The 17245-nt window shown below is 37.2% G+C and overlaps 1 protein-coding gene across 1 annotated transcript; it reads right to left on the minus strand.

Moving 5' to 3' along the window:
- Positions 1 to 6200: 6200 nt before the first annotated feature.
- tspan36 (tetraspanin 36) lies at positions 6201 to 14042 on the minus strand. Its single transcript, XM_008418406.2, has 7 exons — positions 13856 to 14042; positions 9485 to 9676; positions 9244 to 9318; positions 9046 to 9150; positions 8454 to 8591; positions 7484 to 7567; positions 6201 to 6962 (listed from the first exon to the last, which is right to left on the minus strand). The coding sequence occupies exons 1-7, from the start codon at positions 13913 to 13915 to the stop codon at positions 6885 to 6887; spliced, it is 732 nt and encodes a 243-aa protein (XP_008416628.1). The 5' UTR covers positions 13916 to 14042; the 3' UTR covers positions 6201 to 6884.
- Between the last annotated feature and the right edge of the window lie 3203 nt (positions 14043 to 17245).

The following is a 17245-nucleotide window of genomic DNA, read 5'->3' on the forward strand; positions in this document are numbered from 1 at the left end:
TTCTGATCAAATAATTTGTCAAAACTATCAAAGAAATATTAAGATGCCCAGTGCTAGTTTTTGTAGTTTACAAAAATGTTTTAAGGCTTACCCAACTAAACATTTTATTCATCTTTTATTTCTCAATTTAAGGAGGTCCCAATGCAAAAGAAACCTTAAAAATATATATTCGTTGTAACTCCATTTAAAGAATAAAGGTTTCTTGAATATTCAATTTTGCTTTAAGAAATAAAATTTGGTTTGGCCAAAGTACTTTGGATTTAGATGATCAAATGTGGTTCTGATTTTTTATTTTTTACTTTTTTTATGTGAAAAGTCAATGTTTCTTACAATCCTTACATGGTGCAAAAGATGAAGGAAGGTCACAGCTTCCCATGATTTGAACATGCAAACAGTAGAAACCTATTGAAAAATGAAATATAACTTTAAAAATAAAAGAGTTCTAATGGCACTATGGACATTATGCCACCCTGTGTGAAGAGCCGTGTTGCCCACATTTTTCACGTATGGGTTTTAAAATTCCCATTGGGGATTCGCAAAGGTGATTGAGAATCCCTAATCTCCAATTATCTTATTCTTCTTATCTTGCAATAAGATAAGTCAGGGTTTTACTGGTTGAGAAACACGACGGTAACAACAAACTTTTACCCATTAATTCTGACACCCCTACATAAAATCCACTGCAACTAGTTGCAATCTAAAAACATTGACTAATTACATGCTATACATTATACAAAATCTTGACACATTACTGAACGGCAAGAAGACAGATGAAAAAATAACAAGTCTATTTAATGTTTTCCACAAAGAAAGCACAGCAGGTCATTTCCATTCAATCATGCATACATTCCAAATGACCCAGTTAGCAAACAGTTCACCGAGTTCAGTTTAGTTGGTTTAAAAAAATGTACTAAGTTATTTTATATAAATTATTGAGTCACTGACTTGCTGCAACATTCATGCTTCCTGGATGAGCATGTTGTGAACCTCCAGCAGGATGTGGCTCAGTGTGAGCAGCCATCTGCCACAACCAACTCAGGGGGCTTAGAAGACACTGAATCTTAGCCTACAGTTGGAATTGCAGTGGAAAGGTTTGCTTTAAAGTACGTTATGTCAGTTCTTATGTGCTCCTACTCACCCTTCATCCAATCTGACAGAATTTAATGCTGTTTGCAAAGAGGAATGGGCAAACGTTTCAGCTTCCAGATACACAAAAGTTGTGAAGACTTATTTCCATAAGAAGCATCTGTTGACATGCAAAATGTGCCCCTGCCCCAAAAAGCACACTCAGTAATCTGCAGTGTCCTAAGTTTAAGCATTGTCTGTTTAAGAATAGTTTTTAAACATTTCAGACTCATGACTTTGTCATTTCCCATGTTGATTGTGCATTACTTTGTGTTTTCTTACTTTTGTTTGAACACTCCTGAAAACTCTTAAGACATCGCCTGGAATGCTCCACTGAGGTTGAGGGGAGAGCAACAGGCGAGCAGCAGAAAGCTTTGTCAATGTTTGCTGTGACTCGCTGTCACACCGATCTGGTGATTTCTGTGTTTGGTGGGTTGGGATTTAAAGGCGCTTCATCATCGAGGAGGGAAAAGAAAAGAAGGAGGTCATGGTGAATATAAAAATTATTCCCAAAAGATGTTACATCCTCAGGGATTGAAGAAGAGAAAGGCTGCAAAGGTAACATGTTCATAATTCACCTGATATAATGAGCTGTCTGTGATATTATCATGAGGGGAGCAGAGGAGAATGACAAGACGGGCTCTGGAGGTTTCATTTCACTCAGTCTCATTATTTTTATTTAACCACACCAATTAAGAGGAAACTGAATGAGCAGAGTTGGAAAGCATATTCTGTGCTATTGAATGATTATACATACAGCCATACACTACATTACTATACAATATGGGTACTTAATATTGTATAGTATAGATGTATAGATTAAACGAACCTAATAAAAATGACAATCTTTGAGCAGGTTTTCAAAAAGTGGAAAATCATCTATATATATCTGTATATATAAATAAATGAGGATTTGTCAGATGTTAGAAGAAACAGATTTTCTGCCTGCAAGGTCTCACATTGGCTTTCAGTGTGTGCGTGCTGCTTTTTATCTTGAAATGACTGCCAGCAAACACATACACCAAGGAAGAATAATTATTATTTGCTGACTGGTCGGCAGAGCAAAAACGGTTCTGTTTATGTTTGCTCACCCTTCAGTTTAATAATGTGCCACAATGATCTGATAAATGTTAAAACCATGCTAAGGCAGGATTGGTCAGTGGATTTGTTCTGATTTTGTGGTTTTGTTTGCAGAAGGGAGGGATTGAAATTATAGATATTGTTCATATGCAGGTGGGCCTCTTCTGTTTCACACGATATCTCTGCCCTTTATCAGATGTGCTCAGAGAAAAGCTGGTTGGCTCATAATTCTCCCGGTGAGCAGTTTCCTTCAGATCTTTGTATCGGGAAAACATAAAACTGGTTTACAAATGGAATGTAGTTTTAAAATCATTAAATGCTTCTGTCAATATCAGTTTATTCTCGTCTTCTATGACAGCAAGAGAGTCACAAAACCTCTCTCCCCCCCAAAACATAAATTCAAAATGAAAGATTGCTGCATTCTTTCACTTAATGTACAGTGGAGATTAAAACATGTGCATGCCTCTATTAAAAAAAAAGTCTGTATTCTCTGATTATGAAACCGCAATAAATCTTTTCAAAGCATATTTTTATTATCTAATCTGTTAGGGTTTAAAAAAGAGAAAAGGTAAAATTTCCATGTAACATTGGTTTGTTGAAACACTTTAAAACCATCTAAGTATTCACTTGATTTTTTTATTTTTTTTATTTGTGGGTTTTCATTCTATTCAGGTGGATCTGGGGTTTTGTCAAAGTGGAGGAAACGATGAATTGTTCAAAATGTAAAGTTATAAGTGCTTTGCATGATGAAATAACACAATTAACAAAATACAAACAAAGAAAATCATGGGTATAAATCAACAAAAGAAAGGGAAAAAACCTGTAAACTAGGAACTGATAAAGAAAATAGAGTGGAGAGAACTGAAAAGGTAATAGAGAATAAAGCATAAATGTGACATGAGGTCTTATCTAAAGGTCAGAAGGTCGGTGCTGCTGGAGGAAATGTGGATGATGCTGTGACTCTGGTCTGTTTCAGTCTTTGTTCTCAGTGTCTCTGGTGTAGCTCTGTTCCTCTTTTCTGGCTGCCCTCTCTAATTAACACTGATAGCGTCTGACAAATGGAAACATCACAGTGTCAGCCGTGGGTGGCTATTTCCAGAAACAGACTCGTACAGGCTGCATGTAATAGGAGGAACTTGTTCCAGGTCTTGTCAGTGTGTGTTTATTATTTTGGGTACATCTCATTAAAAAAACCAAAATGGAAGAAAAAATTAAACACTTATCAAAAATGCCATTGCTATTCTCTTTTGAATAAAAAAAAACAAAAAAAAAAAAACAGGCACAATATTTTTACCCCAAATATGTCAAAAACAAGATCACAAGGTGATTCTCTTCAATCTGTTTGTCCAGAGCGAGGATTTTGATGCTTGTTTGATCTAAAAGCTTGGAGATTTGCAACAAAACTAGCCAGTTTGATGCAAATCCAGGGAAGGTGTTCAGTGCAGCTGTGCATGCCACAAAGGAATTCTGAATATGAACGTGCTCAGATGTGTGCAAAGACGCACAAAACTGTGATCCTGCCCTTTAGTTTATCTCCCTTTGGCACAAAGTGTGCAGCGGCGCTGCAGTCGTCCCCTCCTCAGGTTACTTCCCTTCACAAGATCCCAGCGTAAGTGGGAACAGAAATAAATAAATTAGAGGTCGGTGATGGCATCTGGCTCAGTCTGTGCATGTCTGTGAAGAGCATTTTTCCCTGTGAGCTGATGGCGCAAAGTGGGAAGGAAAAGGGGGCCACATCTGTAGGTGTGCAGGACTGAATCATAAGGGAATAAAAAGAGTTACAATGCCAAATTCAGTGCCTGAACCATGTTGCCGTAAATCAAATCCTAAATCTGTTCATTTCAAGCTTTAAGACATGCTTTATTATAAAACATTTTCAAGATTAGAAATGCATGAAGTGATAAAGAAAAATATTAATTAAAAAAACACATAAAAATAGAAACCCAAGAAGCTTCAGGGGAAAAAATATAGAAAAAGCTAATTAAGTATCAAATGAATTTAAAGCTTGATTAAAATCATTATTAGTATTAGCATTGGATTTTCTCAAGTTTTACAGCTAGAGATTCCCTTTCAAATCAATAGACGATTTACATTTAATTTGGGAAACTATTTTGGTTTTCTGTAAGATGATTTTAGGACCTACTAAATTAATTGTGTGTAGACAATAAATGCGACAGACTGGCGACCTGTCCAGGGTGTACCCCGCCTCTCGCCCGGTACGCTAGCTGGTAGGCACCAGCAACCCTCCCGACCCCACTGAGGGACAAGGGTGTAAGAAAATGGATGGATGGATGGATGGATGGATGGATGGACACAATAAATAGATGAATTGTACACAAAGGAATAGTTTGTTAATGAAAGCCCCAAATTCACAAAGATTCTCTTAAACTTTGAATTTTTCATAACACTGATTTAAAAAGATATTTTTAAAACAGATGTTTGCCTACAGAAAAATATATCTGTACAGTCCTGTGCAGCATCGGCAATCGATACTTGGCTGTTTTTTTTTTTCTGCATTAATTACTTCATCACTACAGTGTGACCCCAGGACCACCAGCTTGTATCCTTGCTGAGGTCTCCAGAAAGTCATGATAAACTTCAGCTGACCTGTATCAGTGGGCCTGTGGCGTCTCATCTGGTCAAGCGGTCAGTTGGGCAGGCACGAAATCTTAATTAAAGCTCGCATTGGTAAACTATCCCTCATCTTCTGAATCTCCATTTACTTTATTTTACAATCCCTTCAAATCTTGGCCAATAAAGCTGATTGTGAAGAAATCAGGTAGCTGAAATATACTTTGAGTGATCATTTGTTGCAAACATGTATAAGTTCGCAAAACAAATATGTAAAACTGTATATTCGTAGGTTGTTTTGTTGACGAAAAAAAAATTACATTTTGTGTTGTCATATTCCTACGTTTAATTGACTTCAGAGTCCATTAGGCACAGCCCTACCGGCTCTAAAGTGAGTCCTGGCTCTGCTGCACCTCCTACTGGACTTTCTTTGTTACTGCAATTCATTTCAAAACTGGTGAGATTTTAAATTTCTTTTTAAGTTTTAGGATTTACGACTAGTCTAATGGGCCTCACCAAATTGCCCCTAGGTGTGAGTGTGTGTGTGCATGGTTGTGTGTCCTGTGTGTCTCTGTGTTGCCCTGTGACAGACTGGCGACCTGTCCAGGGTGTWCCCYGCCTCTCGCCCGAAACGATAGCTGGAGATGGGCACCAGCAACCCTCCCGACCCCACTAAGGGACAAGGGTGCAAGAAAATGGATGGATGGATGGATGGACTAGTCTAATGTTAAGTGATAGCAGGGTTAAATGCTTTCATGAAAAATAATAAAACTCATCCTATTGAAGCTGTTCTGTTCAAGAGTCAATTTACAAAATCCTCATCAATGTACAAATTTTAAGAAGATCGACATCAGGAAGTGAAATCAAAATCAAAGGCCAGAGATATTAATAAAGAAGAGCAAGACTAAAACCTAGAGATCAAATAATTTATGTAATGTACTGAACAGAGGGATGTTACCACATGGTCCAGTAAATATGAGTGGGATTCAACACAGTGGCAGTCTGCACATTCAAAAGAACTAAAGCTTGCTGAACTCTTGCATTGGCAGGTCCTCTAATTGGCTGACTTGTGCTCCCAATGAAGTCTGACTGTGGACTGCTCAGGAAGTTCCAAGAATGCCAAGTTCTAGAATGCAACTCGTATTTTTTTTTTAATCTTTGTAAACAGTGACAGAGCTCATGTAAGATGAATAGTCATCATCTGTCTGCGCCACCATGTGGGCCTCTTATCAGCTGAGTCAGGAGGTTACAGATAAACACTGAGGGTCACGCTCAAGAAACTCAGTGTGCATACTCCTTTTTTTTTTCAAGCAACAAGTTTTTTTTTTTGTTTTTTTAATGCACTTCATTTAATGGTAACATGTTACAATTTTTAAGGAAAATCTATAGCCATTTAGTGGAGACAAAACAACAAAAAAACAACATTGTGAAATATTTACCCTTTTAATTTAGAAATATAATAAACATATTATGATTCTCCATACAGTTAACTGACCAGAGAAAGACGTGGTGGTTTTTTTCCCCTTCAGTTTGCTTTAAGATCCCTAAATAAGGCAATAAAACCCTTTGGTTAACTATCGCAAACAACTTCAAAGATATAATGACGTCATTTACTAAGGTACATTCACAGAATAATGTCCTTTGAAGGTTTATCTACACGATGCAGAAGAGTGAGAAGGGTTAAAGATAAACAAGTAAAAGACGAGGCCTCAATGTCAGACGGTTTTCTTTACATCACATCTATTGGGAGAGTCTGCATCGGGCAAGTAAGGCTTTCAGTAAACACAGTTCAAACAAATTCAAGCATTTCAGACAGACTCCATTTCTCAATTTGTTTGCAAAGAGACACAGACAGCACAAGTAGCTCTACATCATGGAAAGATGCACTCAAGACGATAAACCTACATGGAAGGAGCTACATACAAGTTTGTTACAGTCTGAGGAGGCATGCCGTCATATGATCCCCTTCAGAATATGGCAAGACTTGCAGGTACAATTATTGAGATAAACTTTAGATTTGTAGAAGGAATTGATTGTTGTTTACAGTGCAGAGGAAGCAGTCTGCAGACCCCCTTGAGGAAAATGAGGAGGGACGTCCAGGAAGCGTCTCAGGCATACAGAGGCTCATAGCCGCTCCTCCGACTGCTTCTACAGGTTATCACACAGACGCTCAGCATCCCGAAGAACTGCAACGACACAGGAGGAGGAGGAGGGGGTTATTTGTGTAGTAGAAGTACGTATTATTAAAGCATTTATCAGATGGAAATGATTTTGGCAATCCATGTTAAAACTCTAACATGCAGTGTAACAAGGGGAACATTTCATTCAGATCTTTTATGCTCGAGGTAATTGGAGTTTGCCTTTCTTGGAAGAAAAATCTCTTTGAAAAGCATAATCTGATCAGTGGAGTGTGTAACTGTCGTAAATGACTCGGAGAATGCCACAATGGCCCCTTTTTGTTTTAAGAGTAGATGTTGACAGAGCTGGTATTGTACACGACGCTTTTGAGATGAGTACTATTTAACTTGCCAACTGGAGTACTTCCAGTATGGATGGTGTTCAACACTGACAAGCTGACATCTGAAATCGTCATAAATAAGGTGACAAATCAAAGTACTTAAAAGGCACAATATCGATTTTTGTGTGTAAACATGCTGTATACCAGTGTGCATATTAAAGCTTATTTCACAGATGAACTGTAGGTTACCTTGATGATGGCAAACCCAAGAATGACCAGCATGGCATAATTCAACACATCATGCAGGAACTTCTCCACCTTTTCCAAACAACCCTAAAAAAAACAAAGACAATGAGTTCATATTAGAATCTACCCAAAGAAGAGTCACAGATACCTAAAAAGAGATCTGCACAGATAAATGAGCTGGAGACTCAAATCGGATACCGTTCAACCAACCCCGATTGTCAACTGGCTGGATAGAAATGCAAAATCAGTATTTGTGGAGGTATATTTGGAGAAAACGAAACGTATCCAAGTGCTCGTAGTTTACAGTGGCAACTAAAAAATGTGGATGTTGAGTTGTCCGTATGATTAAGGAGTTCCCAAATGAAGTTGGAAGAAGAACAGAGATGTAAGAACCTATTTAAAACGAAATGGTATTTTCTAAGACAGCATGCCATGGTGTAGAGGTGTGCCGTTTAGAGAGAGCAAAACATTCAATAGGTAACAAGAAGGTTGAACAAGTACGATCTGGAACTACTGGCTGTAAATATGAGGCTCAGCATTCTGTAGTAGAGAATACTCAGTCGTTTGTTTTACTGATGCTAACTTCATTAATCACATACATAAGATGCTAACGACAGTTGAATATGTAAAACAGCTTTTTAGCAACTGTGCTTTTAAGAGAAGCCTGAATCAGTGGGTCACAGCTTTACAAAAAAAAAAAGAAAAGAAAAATAAAAACCACACAGAAGTCAGAAATCAATTTCAAAACTGACTGTTGCAACTTTAATAGTAGGTTTAATTATTTTATGTTAAAGTATACAGCTACTGAAAATACTTTTTCAAAATACAAGATAAAGTCTGGTCCAATCTGCAATATCAAAAAAAAAATAAAAAATAGAGGACAAAAACAATGCATAATTCAGAGAGAAGCAAGGGCACAATCATGAATGACTGCATGTGAACAGGTGGATTGTACAGATTGTGTTTAATTTACCTCTTGATAAAACTGGCTTGGTGTGGTGCCGGTACACTGAGTTGTGTTTATGCAGCAAGAATGAGGTATGGTTTTGTTTTTTTCGAACCAGGGGGTGTTGTGCCAGCTGGTGTAGTTGACGACTCCACAGCACTTCAACTGCAACGACAAAAGAAAATTTATTTGTATGTACTACTATGTAAGCAAAACTTCCATAGGTCATGTATTACCGTTTTTGACAAACAACTGAGATAAGTATTGCAAATGGGACACAAATATTTTTCTGCCTATGTTAACACAATTGTGAAGCAATAGAGAGATTATCAGTCAAGTCATATTTATTTTTGATCAGTGCACCCTTACATCTTGCTTGCCTAAATACCTTATCTGGATGAAAAGTCCAGATAAGGTATTCTGGGGAGGCTCAATAATAACAATAATTATTCATGAACACCAATATGGCTTCCCAGAAGAAGGAAATGCAAACGGAGAGAACCAAAGGAGGAAGTGAAACCGCATGAGTGGGAGAGAGGAGGCAGAGCAAAAGTGATGTTGATGTGTTTGAAAGTAGAGCTGAGAAAACAAGTCTATTTATGTGGACAGGAAGACAAACCTGAGACTGCAGATCATTCACAGCTTTGGTCTCAAGATTGTTTCCATCAAACTTTGAAAAGGTGTCATTCATCGAGCGCTGCAGCTCCTGATTTATCTGCGCTGACTGCAAGACACAAAGTAGAAAAAGTTATCTCAACAATAGGAACTAAAGTAAAATACATTTACAAAATGGTGAGATTGCGTTATTTTGACTCACTTTGCTTTGGTAAATGAAGATAAACGCCAAAGCAGTCACTTCAGCTGCAAAGACGATCACGATAACCAGAAAGAACTGCAAAAAAGGGGAAACATTTGAAAGAAATTAGAATGTCGAAATTGTTAAACATAGTGAAAAAATAAATTATGCCCAAAATGAGCAAAACATGCATTTAAAAATCTATTCCCTTCCAGCCGAGTGAACAAACGCTGAGAAGATCCAGAGAAGGGCAAATGCTTACACAGCCGAGGCCAAATTTGGACTCTCTGAGCGTGGAGCAGCATCCCACCAGGCCGATGATGACCATCACCACGCTGGTAATGATGATGATTCCGGCGGGGATCAGAGACTGCTTGTCCTCCACAAAATTGTCAAAGGTTCTGTAGCTCATGATTATGTAGGCACCAACATAGGCCAACGCTGCTCCGGCACCCTGCCAGGCAAAGAGAAACATTTTGTTGTCTAAGTGAACAAGTTTGTGGCAGTTTAGTAAAACCACAGTAGCATTACACAAGAAAACATGCTGTTGCGATTATGTTAAATATTGAAATAGCAATTGACAAAATTAATCTGAATGTTACTTTATTCTTCCACTGTCACAATATTCCCATTTCTCTCTATGAGCTTTTGTAACTTATAAGACTAATATGTTGCACTTAGTTCAGTATTTTGTGCAGCACAAGTGAGATGGCTTTCAATTCAATTTAACCTCAGTTAAAAAAAAATTATAAATAAATACTTTATTTATCCTATTGGGAAATTAAGTGATGTCGTAACTCTCTTCAAAGAGTCATTGCCTATGGCTGTGGGCAGGAAGGCTCCCTGGCAGCAGTCAGTCTGTATGATAATCTCATGACTGTCATGGTATGCTAACAGCTAATAATCCAGGCAAAGGAGACAATATTTCACAGTAACATGTCTTGTATGGCACAGTCAGCTGTTGGAAAGCACTGCTAATCCACCTCATTTGCTTTTGTAGATCTGTTTTTTACATCTTTACTTGGCAGCATTCTTCAAAGGCCAAACATAGTTGGGGTCATAGTTCAGGTATTGCTTAAGTTTGAGATAATCAACTTCTCCCGCATTATGCATAAAAGCAACTACTTGAAAGTAAGAGGAAGCATAACTCCTACAAAAAAAAAAAGCACAAATCTAATACAGTAACTAATCCAACATGCTGTTGTTATGAGCACAATTTAATATTTAAAAACCCACAATTTTACAGTCCGTCAGATACAACACACTGCATCTAAGCTCTTGTCTCTGTAAACTTTGCATTTATGATTAAATACTTGTTTGCTCCTCACTCTACCCAATAAGCCATATATTTGAGACAAAATTTGCTGTATTTGAAAGGATCGTCAGAGTATGGTGCAGACTCTCTCCTCATTGCATGCCATAAACATTATTATACAGACACTAGACAAAACTATAAGGCACTGTTGTCCACTAGACTTCAGACAGAGGGGGGGAAGGAGGCAGATGAGAAAACTGGGTCAATCTGTGGATGAGAAAAACTCCCTCTGACGTGGAAGCTGGACTTTGTAACTTTATTGATTGCTTGTAAACACAGTTATAGCGAAAGGAAAAAAGCTCGGTCCTTGAAAAGACAATGATACATTTTAAGAAGATAAGTAATAGAGTCACTCGCTTCTTTCTGTTTGACGAGTCAATATGTTAATCCCATTTTCTGAAGTATTTGTCCTGATTTAATTAGTTTCTGCTTCAATAACATATTTGATATGATTCACAGTAAGAAATGTAGCAAAGGTAAAAAAATAAATAAAAACTACTAAAGTCATTTGTTCTGTCCACATAACAGAAATATTACAGATATAACACATATATGCATTTGGTTGTAAAACAAGAGAAAAGCAGTAAAGTCTTGTTTGAAAAGATTTCCTTTTGTTGTACATCATGTGATATGAAATCATGTGATCACTCCTGGGTTAAAAGGTTGACAAAGTCACAACCTTATCATTGTTTAGCATTCACATCACCAATCATAAGACGCCATGCATGAGTCACTCCTTTGCACATACGGAACAACTTCGTATCTCTTTACCTAAAACAAGCTTTGCTTATATAAGTTCAATGTGAGTTAAGACTAGATAAAAAAAAAGTGGGGCAGCTCTAGAGGTAAAGGTAAAGCATTTATCTTTTTGTTGACATGCCCAATTTCCTTTTGCCCTTTGAAATGGAGTTGATTTAAATCTGAGTCACTGATAAAAGGAGTAAAACAGCAGTAGAAGAAAGTAATAAACAAACTCAAGTGTGGTGTTTCTTAAGCAACAACTCTAGTCATATGAAAAATAACTACGGGTAATTGGCTCTTTTTGACTTTGCCTGTTAAAAATCATGCAAAAGGCAAGACAACAAAAATAAAATCAAACTTCCCTTTCATGTGTTCGTCACCATCAGAGCCGTTTTCAGTATTACTTCCTCTTTAACATTACAGCTCTTTTATTGTTTGACTACTTTTTTTTTTTTTATGTACAGATGTGTGTTATCCGTAGTCTAACAATAATTTACATGGACTTTGGTCTCATGACTCAGTTCTCTAATCACTTCCCAGTCACAAGATCCCTGCTCGCTGCTCCCCTGCACCTCTTCCTGTGCTCCTCACCCCCTAGTTTCCCCAGAAAATCTGATCTTGTGCCTATGATGCAGCACAAAGAGGCTGCTAACACAACATATAGGGTTCACACGCTGCGTCGCTGAAATTTGAGAAAGCCTGTCTGAGGTTATGTTTCTTAATCGGCGGTGACAATTTTTAGAGAGTTCCTTGCAGAACCTGTTGGATCTGTAATCACTGGACCACATTCCACATGCATGCTGTTAAAATTAGAAGAACAGCTGATCACTTCAGCTCTTGTCCTTGCAAAACGTTGACTTATTGTTTAGCTTTGGTCTCATAAAAACACTAAAATTAGATGTGCCTGTATGACATGGCATTATTTTATGAAGCCATTTTAAGTCACATTGTTAACATTTTAAATCAAGTCTTTGACAGTAGTTAATGTTTTGTGTAAGTTTTTGCGTCTTGAACAAATCCTAACACTTGGACAACCCCAAATGAAACGGTGTTGTTCCTGATTCTTGGAAACAGCTGACAAAACAAAACCAAGTTTGACTGATTCCCTAACAGAACATCCGGGTTTTTTAAAAGTAAGGATGATCCTGCTTGAGGGCTGAATTTTAGACATTTTTGCTCCATATGGAGAGATGAGTGCTGCTGATTTGTAACAACAAAACAAGAAAACGCGTACCTCTTATGTAGGCATTAAACAGAATTTTGTGGCCAAAATCTGAGCTGGTGACTCCATTCACAGCTTATGAGGGGTTAGCATGGCTAGCATTACTGAGACAGTAATGCAGATAGTTTTGTGTGCATCTCATTTGTTATAACCCTGAAGCTGCCAGCGTTTCTAAATTCAGCATATTCCATGACAGACGCAGGTTGAAAGCTCAAAAGAATAAAAATAGGACAATATTTCTATGATGTTGACCGTTTTCTATGACTATATTTTTTTGTGTTTTTATAATGTAAAGTACTTTGCCTTGTTGCTGAAATGTGCTATACAAATAAACTTGATGGATTCTCTTCTCAGCCTCCCTTTTATTTGCCAAGTGTTGTGCTCCTTCTCACTCTTCAGGAGCTAAAATTAAACAAATATGTATCCCGATATAGAAAAGGCAGCTTCTTTTTAAATAGCTTCTTATATTTCCTTAATGTTATGAACATATCAAGTAGCTTCAGTCTTCTTCCCTTAGTGAGAGTGTCCACACGGAAAAGGGTTTTTATTAGCACAATGTTGCAGTGGTTATCTATGGAAATACAAATCAAATTTTCAAGTTTCCAGTCGCAGGTAAACCTTTCGTTACATCTCTTCTACATGCAGGCTGAGTTAGACTTCAGCAAAGGGCCAACCAGGCCAGTAATCCAGAGAAAACCGAGACGGACTATGGAGAAAAATGGAAGTCACAACATGGAGGCGGGTATTAAGATGAAAGCAGGCAGTATCAGTGTTTTCTCCCCCACAGACGGGTACATCAGACAGTAACGTAATTACACAGGCCTCCGTTGCAAATGGTCCCAAAATTCTATTTAGTTTGTTCCAACAAAAAAAAAAAAAAGAAAAAAAAAAAGAAACACCGGGAGAGCTAGTCACAGCGGACCAAAGTGTTTACGTTAAAACAAATGTGAATGGCCTGTTGTCTAAACATGGAAAGTGTGTCACAGGTGAAGCAGAATTACTGGAAATGTTAGACGGTGTGGGGGTAGATTCCTCTAAATCTCCCCAAGAAACCCCCCCCCCAAAAAAAAAACTCCACATCCGGCCTATGTGAGCTACATAGAAAGAAGGAAGTTACTGTCCACTAAAGCTCACACCCTACTTGTGATTTTTATCAAAGCAACTTTGATTTCTGTAAACGCGTAGCCTACCTACTAATAATTACATTAATAAAAATAAAACACGCGGCTGTTGTAAAGCAAATGAACTCGGTTCATATTTGCTGCTGGTTTCTCCCCGAATAGTCCGCATTCAAACCTTAGCAGGTGCAAATTTACCCCACACAAACACACACACACCCCTACACACACACTTACCCAGAACACCAAGCTGAGGAAGAGCAGGATGGTCTTGGACGTACAAATGCCGCAGTCCATGTTGCCAGACGGAGCTGAGGAGACTGAAGGAGAGCTGTCTTGTAAATTCTTTCCCTTTTCTTTAATCTCGCAGTGAGAGGGCCACGCTCCAGCTGCTTCTACCGCAGTCACAAGTTTCCTTCTCACTGGCTGACTGCGCCGACTGAGATCACATGGTCACATGACTGCTGTAAGGGGATTGAGGAGAAGGGGAGGGAGGGGTCACTGAGGGAACTGTTCGAGATTGAACAACAGAGCATTGTTACAATCCAGGGGAAACATTTTGTTAGCAAATTAATTTTATTTAACTTTATAAAATAAAAGAAAAGAAAAATAAACAGCAACAAAGTCAGGAATCTTCAACAGAAATGCCCTAGAGTAGTCTTTATTAATGTTTCTTGTGAGATGATAATTCGCAGTAGTCGGATGATTGAGTCACTGAATCAATCACTCAGTGACGATTGACTCAGTATGTATTATTGTGTGGTACAGTTATGACATCAAAAGACTAATTCAGTGGAATTAGAATTGAATGACCTTTTTTTTAATCTAGTTTTAAGTCCAAAATCATTGATCATCTTCAGTCCATTTTCAGGTTTTTGTAAGGGTTTTTTCCACGTCAAAATGCCATACTTATCCAGGTTACATTTTCTAGATTTTTTATTTTTTTTTCCAGTTTTTACATCTTTTTTGACTTAAACAGTTGTCCTATCTGTATATTCTACATATCACAAAACAGTTCACTCCTACAGTAATTCTGATAATTCAGCATGTGGTTAATTCTGCTGGGTTTTTTTTTTTAGCTCCTCGGCTAACTTATCCATACATATCAAACAATGATTGCAGTATTGGGCTGCATGGTTGGACAAGTCAATAACACCTTTCTCTCGTAGAAAGAATGTCCTGGGTTTGAAACCTGGTTTGGAAATACGTCGTTTTACTTTGGCATTTTGTGTGAGTGGTAAATACAACTCCAGTTCTACCATGATGACACTGATTAGTCATTAAACAAGAGCATCATAAAGATGATTTTACACAGCTGGGGTTATTATGTCAGTCATGATGGCATGAGGCTCTAAGTTGAAAGTGTTAAAAACTGTAAGATTTGTTGGAGGCAAATCAAGTCAGATAGGCTGGAACAAAGTTCATTTTAATTCTTACAGTTTTGTAAGAACTAAATTAGGGAAGTAAATGGCCTGACCTATTTTATCTCTGAACAAATGTTTTCATGGGCATTCAAACTCTGGATGTGATTTCTATCTCCCTTTTGTAATTAATAGAGCATTTTATACTGTATATAAACTAATTTGTAGAATGACCTTCAAGCCATGTTAAACACGCTATGATGCATTCAGAACAACAAACCCTGACACTTTTGGTATCCTATCCCTAAAATTATATTTAATTAGTCCAACATAAAGTAGATTGACAGCTGAGAAGATCTGCACATCATGCATGTCAGGTCAAAATGTCCCCTTGTACATGGCTCTATGTCTTTCCTAAGAAATTGTCTATAAAATCCTGGAGGTCCAATAAACCAGTAGTCTTTCTTTAAATATTTTCATCCATAAATGTATTTTTTAACTAAGTCTAACTTGTTTGCTTGATACAATTGACTGTATCGAGCAGCACCAAGGAGATGCGGCGTGCACACACAAATCTTGCAGTTATTGCATCTGACATTTGGGGTTTGCTCAGATTGGGGGTCTATCACATTATAATCTTCAAATAGTGTTGTTCATATTCACAAAAAACACCATGTCAATACATTTGCAAAAATTTCTTTTCTGATAAAAAGTATAGATGAAAAATTAAAAAACTGCCCAATTTCTGAATTTATACTAGGTTTTATATAAGGACTAAATGATGCACAGGTATAGGCTCCATTTACTAAACCTCTGGTAAAAAGAACTTTGATGCAGAAGCAGGGCTTGTTTAGTCAGATATTTTTTGTCCATTGTTTCATTTTTTTCAAAGATTAAAAAAGAGATTTTAAAATAAATGTCTACTTTTAACTTGAACTTGTAAGACCAAATTCTCTTATTTTGGCACAGTTTCTGTTTCTAAGCATCTGTCACTGCCAGTGACTAATTCAACATCAGCATTGGGTCGCCACTGACGGGAATAAAGCAGAACTGCAGTCTGACGCTGGACTTTTTCGTGCATGCACCTTTGAATGCAACTCCAGGAGGCGCTATCAGTGCACCGCAGGAGGCAGCAGGATATTTGCCAATCTTCTCCCTCATGCACACACATGCAAACTTATCTCTCAGTAGGGCAGAAAAAGACGTGATAAGGTAGAGCGGGAGAATATATATCTGTTTGGTTTGAGCGGTTTGAATGGGAGAAACACTTAATATTATCTGTTGCTTCTAGGGAGTTTATCTGTAAATGATCTAATTTTTAATGTAATCTGTCACTTGAGAAACAGTCGTGATAAAAACATCATTTTCACAGTTTGCATAAAAAATACTTTGACTTCTTAAAGCAATTGATCATTTTCAATAAAAGTGTTTTTTTCCACAATAGAAAGCAATACTGGCTATTTATTACAATAAATAGGCAGGGTATTTCCACTGCATTTTTAAAAGGCTGTGTAGCCTGTTGTGTTACTATTATTTTTTTCTCGCTTTAAAATAAAATCTGAAAAAGATAAGTAATTATTCAGATGAGTCTGTTGCATTAGATTTAATAGTTGTGTGTACATCCAGAATTAAATAAGAATTAAATAAGAAAGTACAAAGGTCACTTTAAACTGAGAGATTAGATTAGGACAAGAGAAAACACACAGATGTTTGGGTAACGAAAGCGGGAAAAGGAATTGTGTTTAATCAATTTGTGTACTCCTCTGATTAAATTGGTTGGGGAGGGAGAACCCGGGAAAATAATCTTGAATTCGTTTTTCTACCCACCCTCCATTGCTGGCTGATAATGTTATTCTGGCTCAGATCCACTTCCCTCCAAAAGTGGAGACAGACACATATTATACTTTTCATGCATAACACATTTACTTATTATGGTGTTTACAGTATTTGTTTTTATATTAAATGTAATTAATTAGACATATAAAACTGGAATTGAACAACTACTTAAAACAAGATGTCAAAAAAACACTAAACTGTTCAACATGACCTAATAATCATTTATCTTTGATTATTTAGAGGTCAAACTCATTATAAATGTTACACAATGCACATCTGAAATTATGTCTAACAACTACCAGCTTGCAAAGACACAACAAATCTGTAACATATTTTAACAAATTAAAAAGAAACAAATATAGATGGAAAAAATTTGAAACTGTCTTAATTTTAATGCTCTTGTATGTGAGTACTCAAATATTTTCTCTGA

The sequence above is a fragment of the Poecilia reticulata genome, linkage group LG9 (assembly GCF_000633615.1).
Source record: "Poecilia reticulata strain Guanapo linkage group LG9, Guppy_female_1.0+MT, whole genome shotgun sequence".
Lineage (NCBI taxonomy): Eukaryota > Metazoa > Chordata > Actinopteri > Cyprinodontiformes > Poeciliidae > Poecilia > Poecilia reticulata.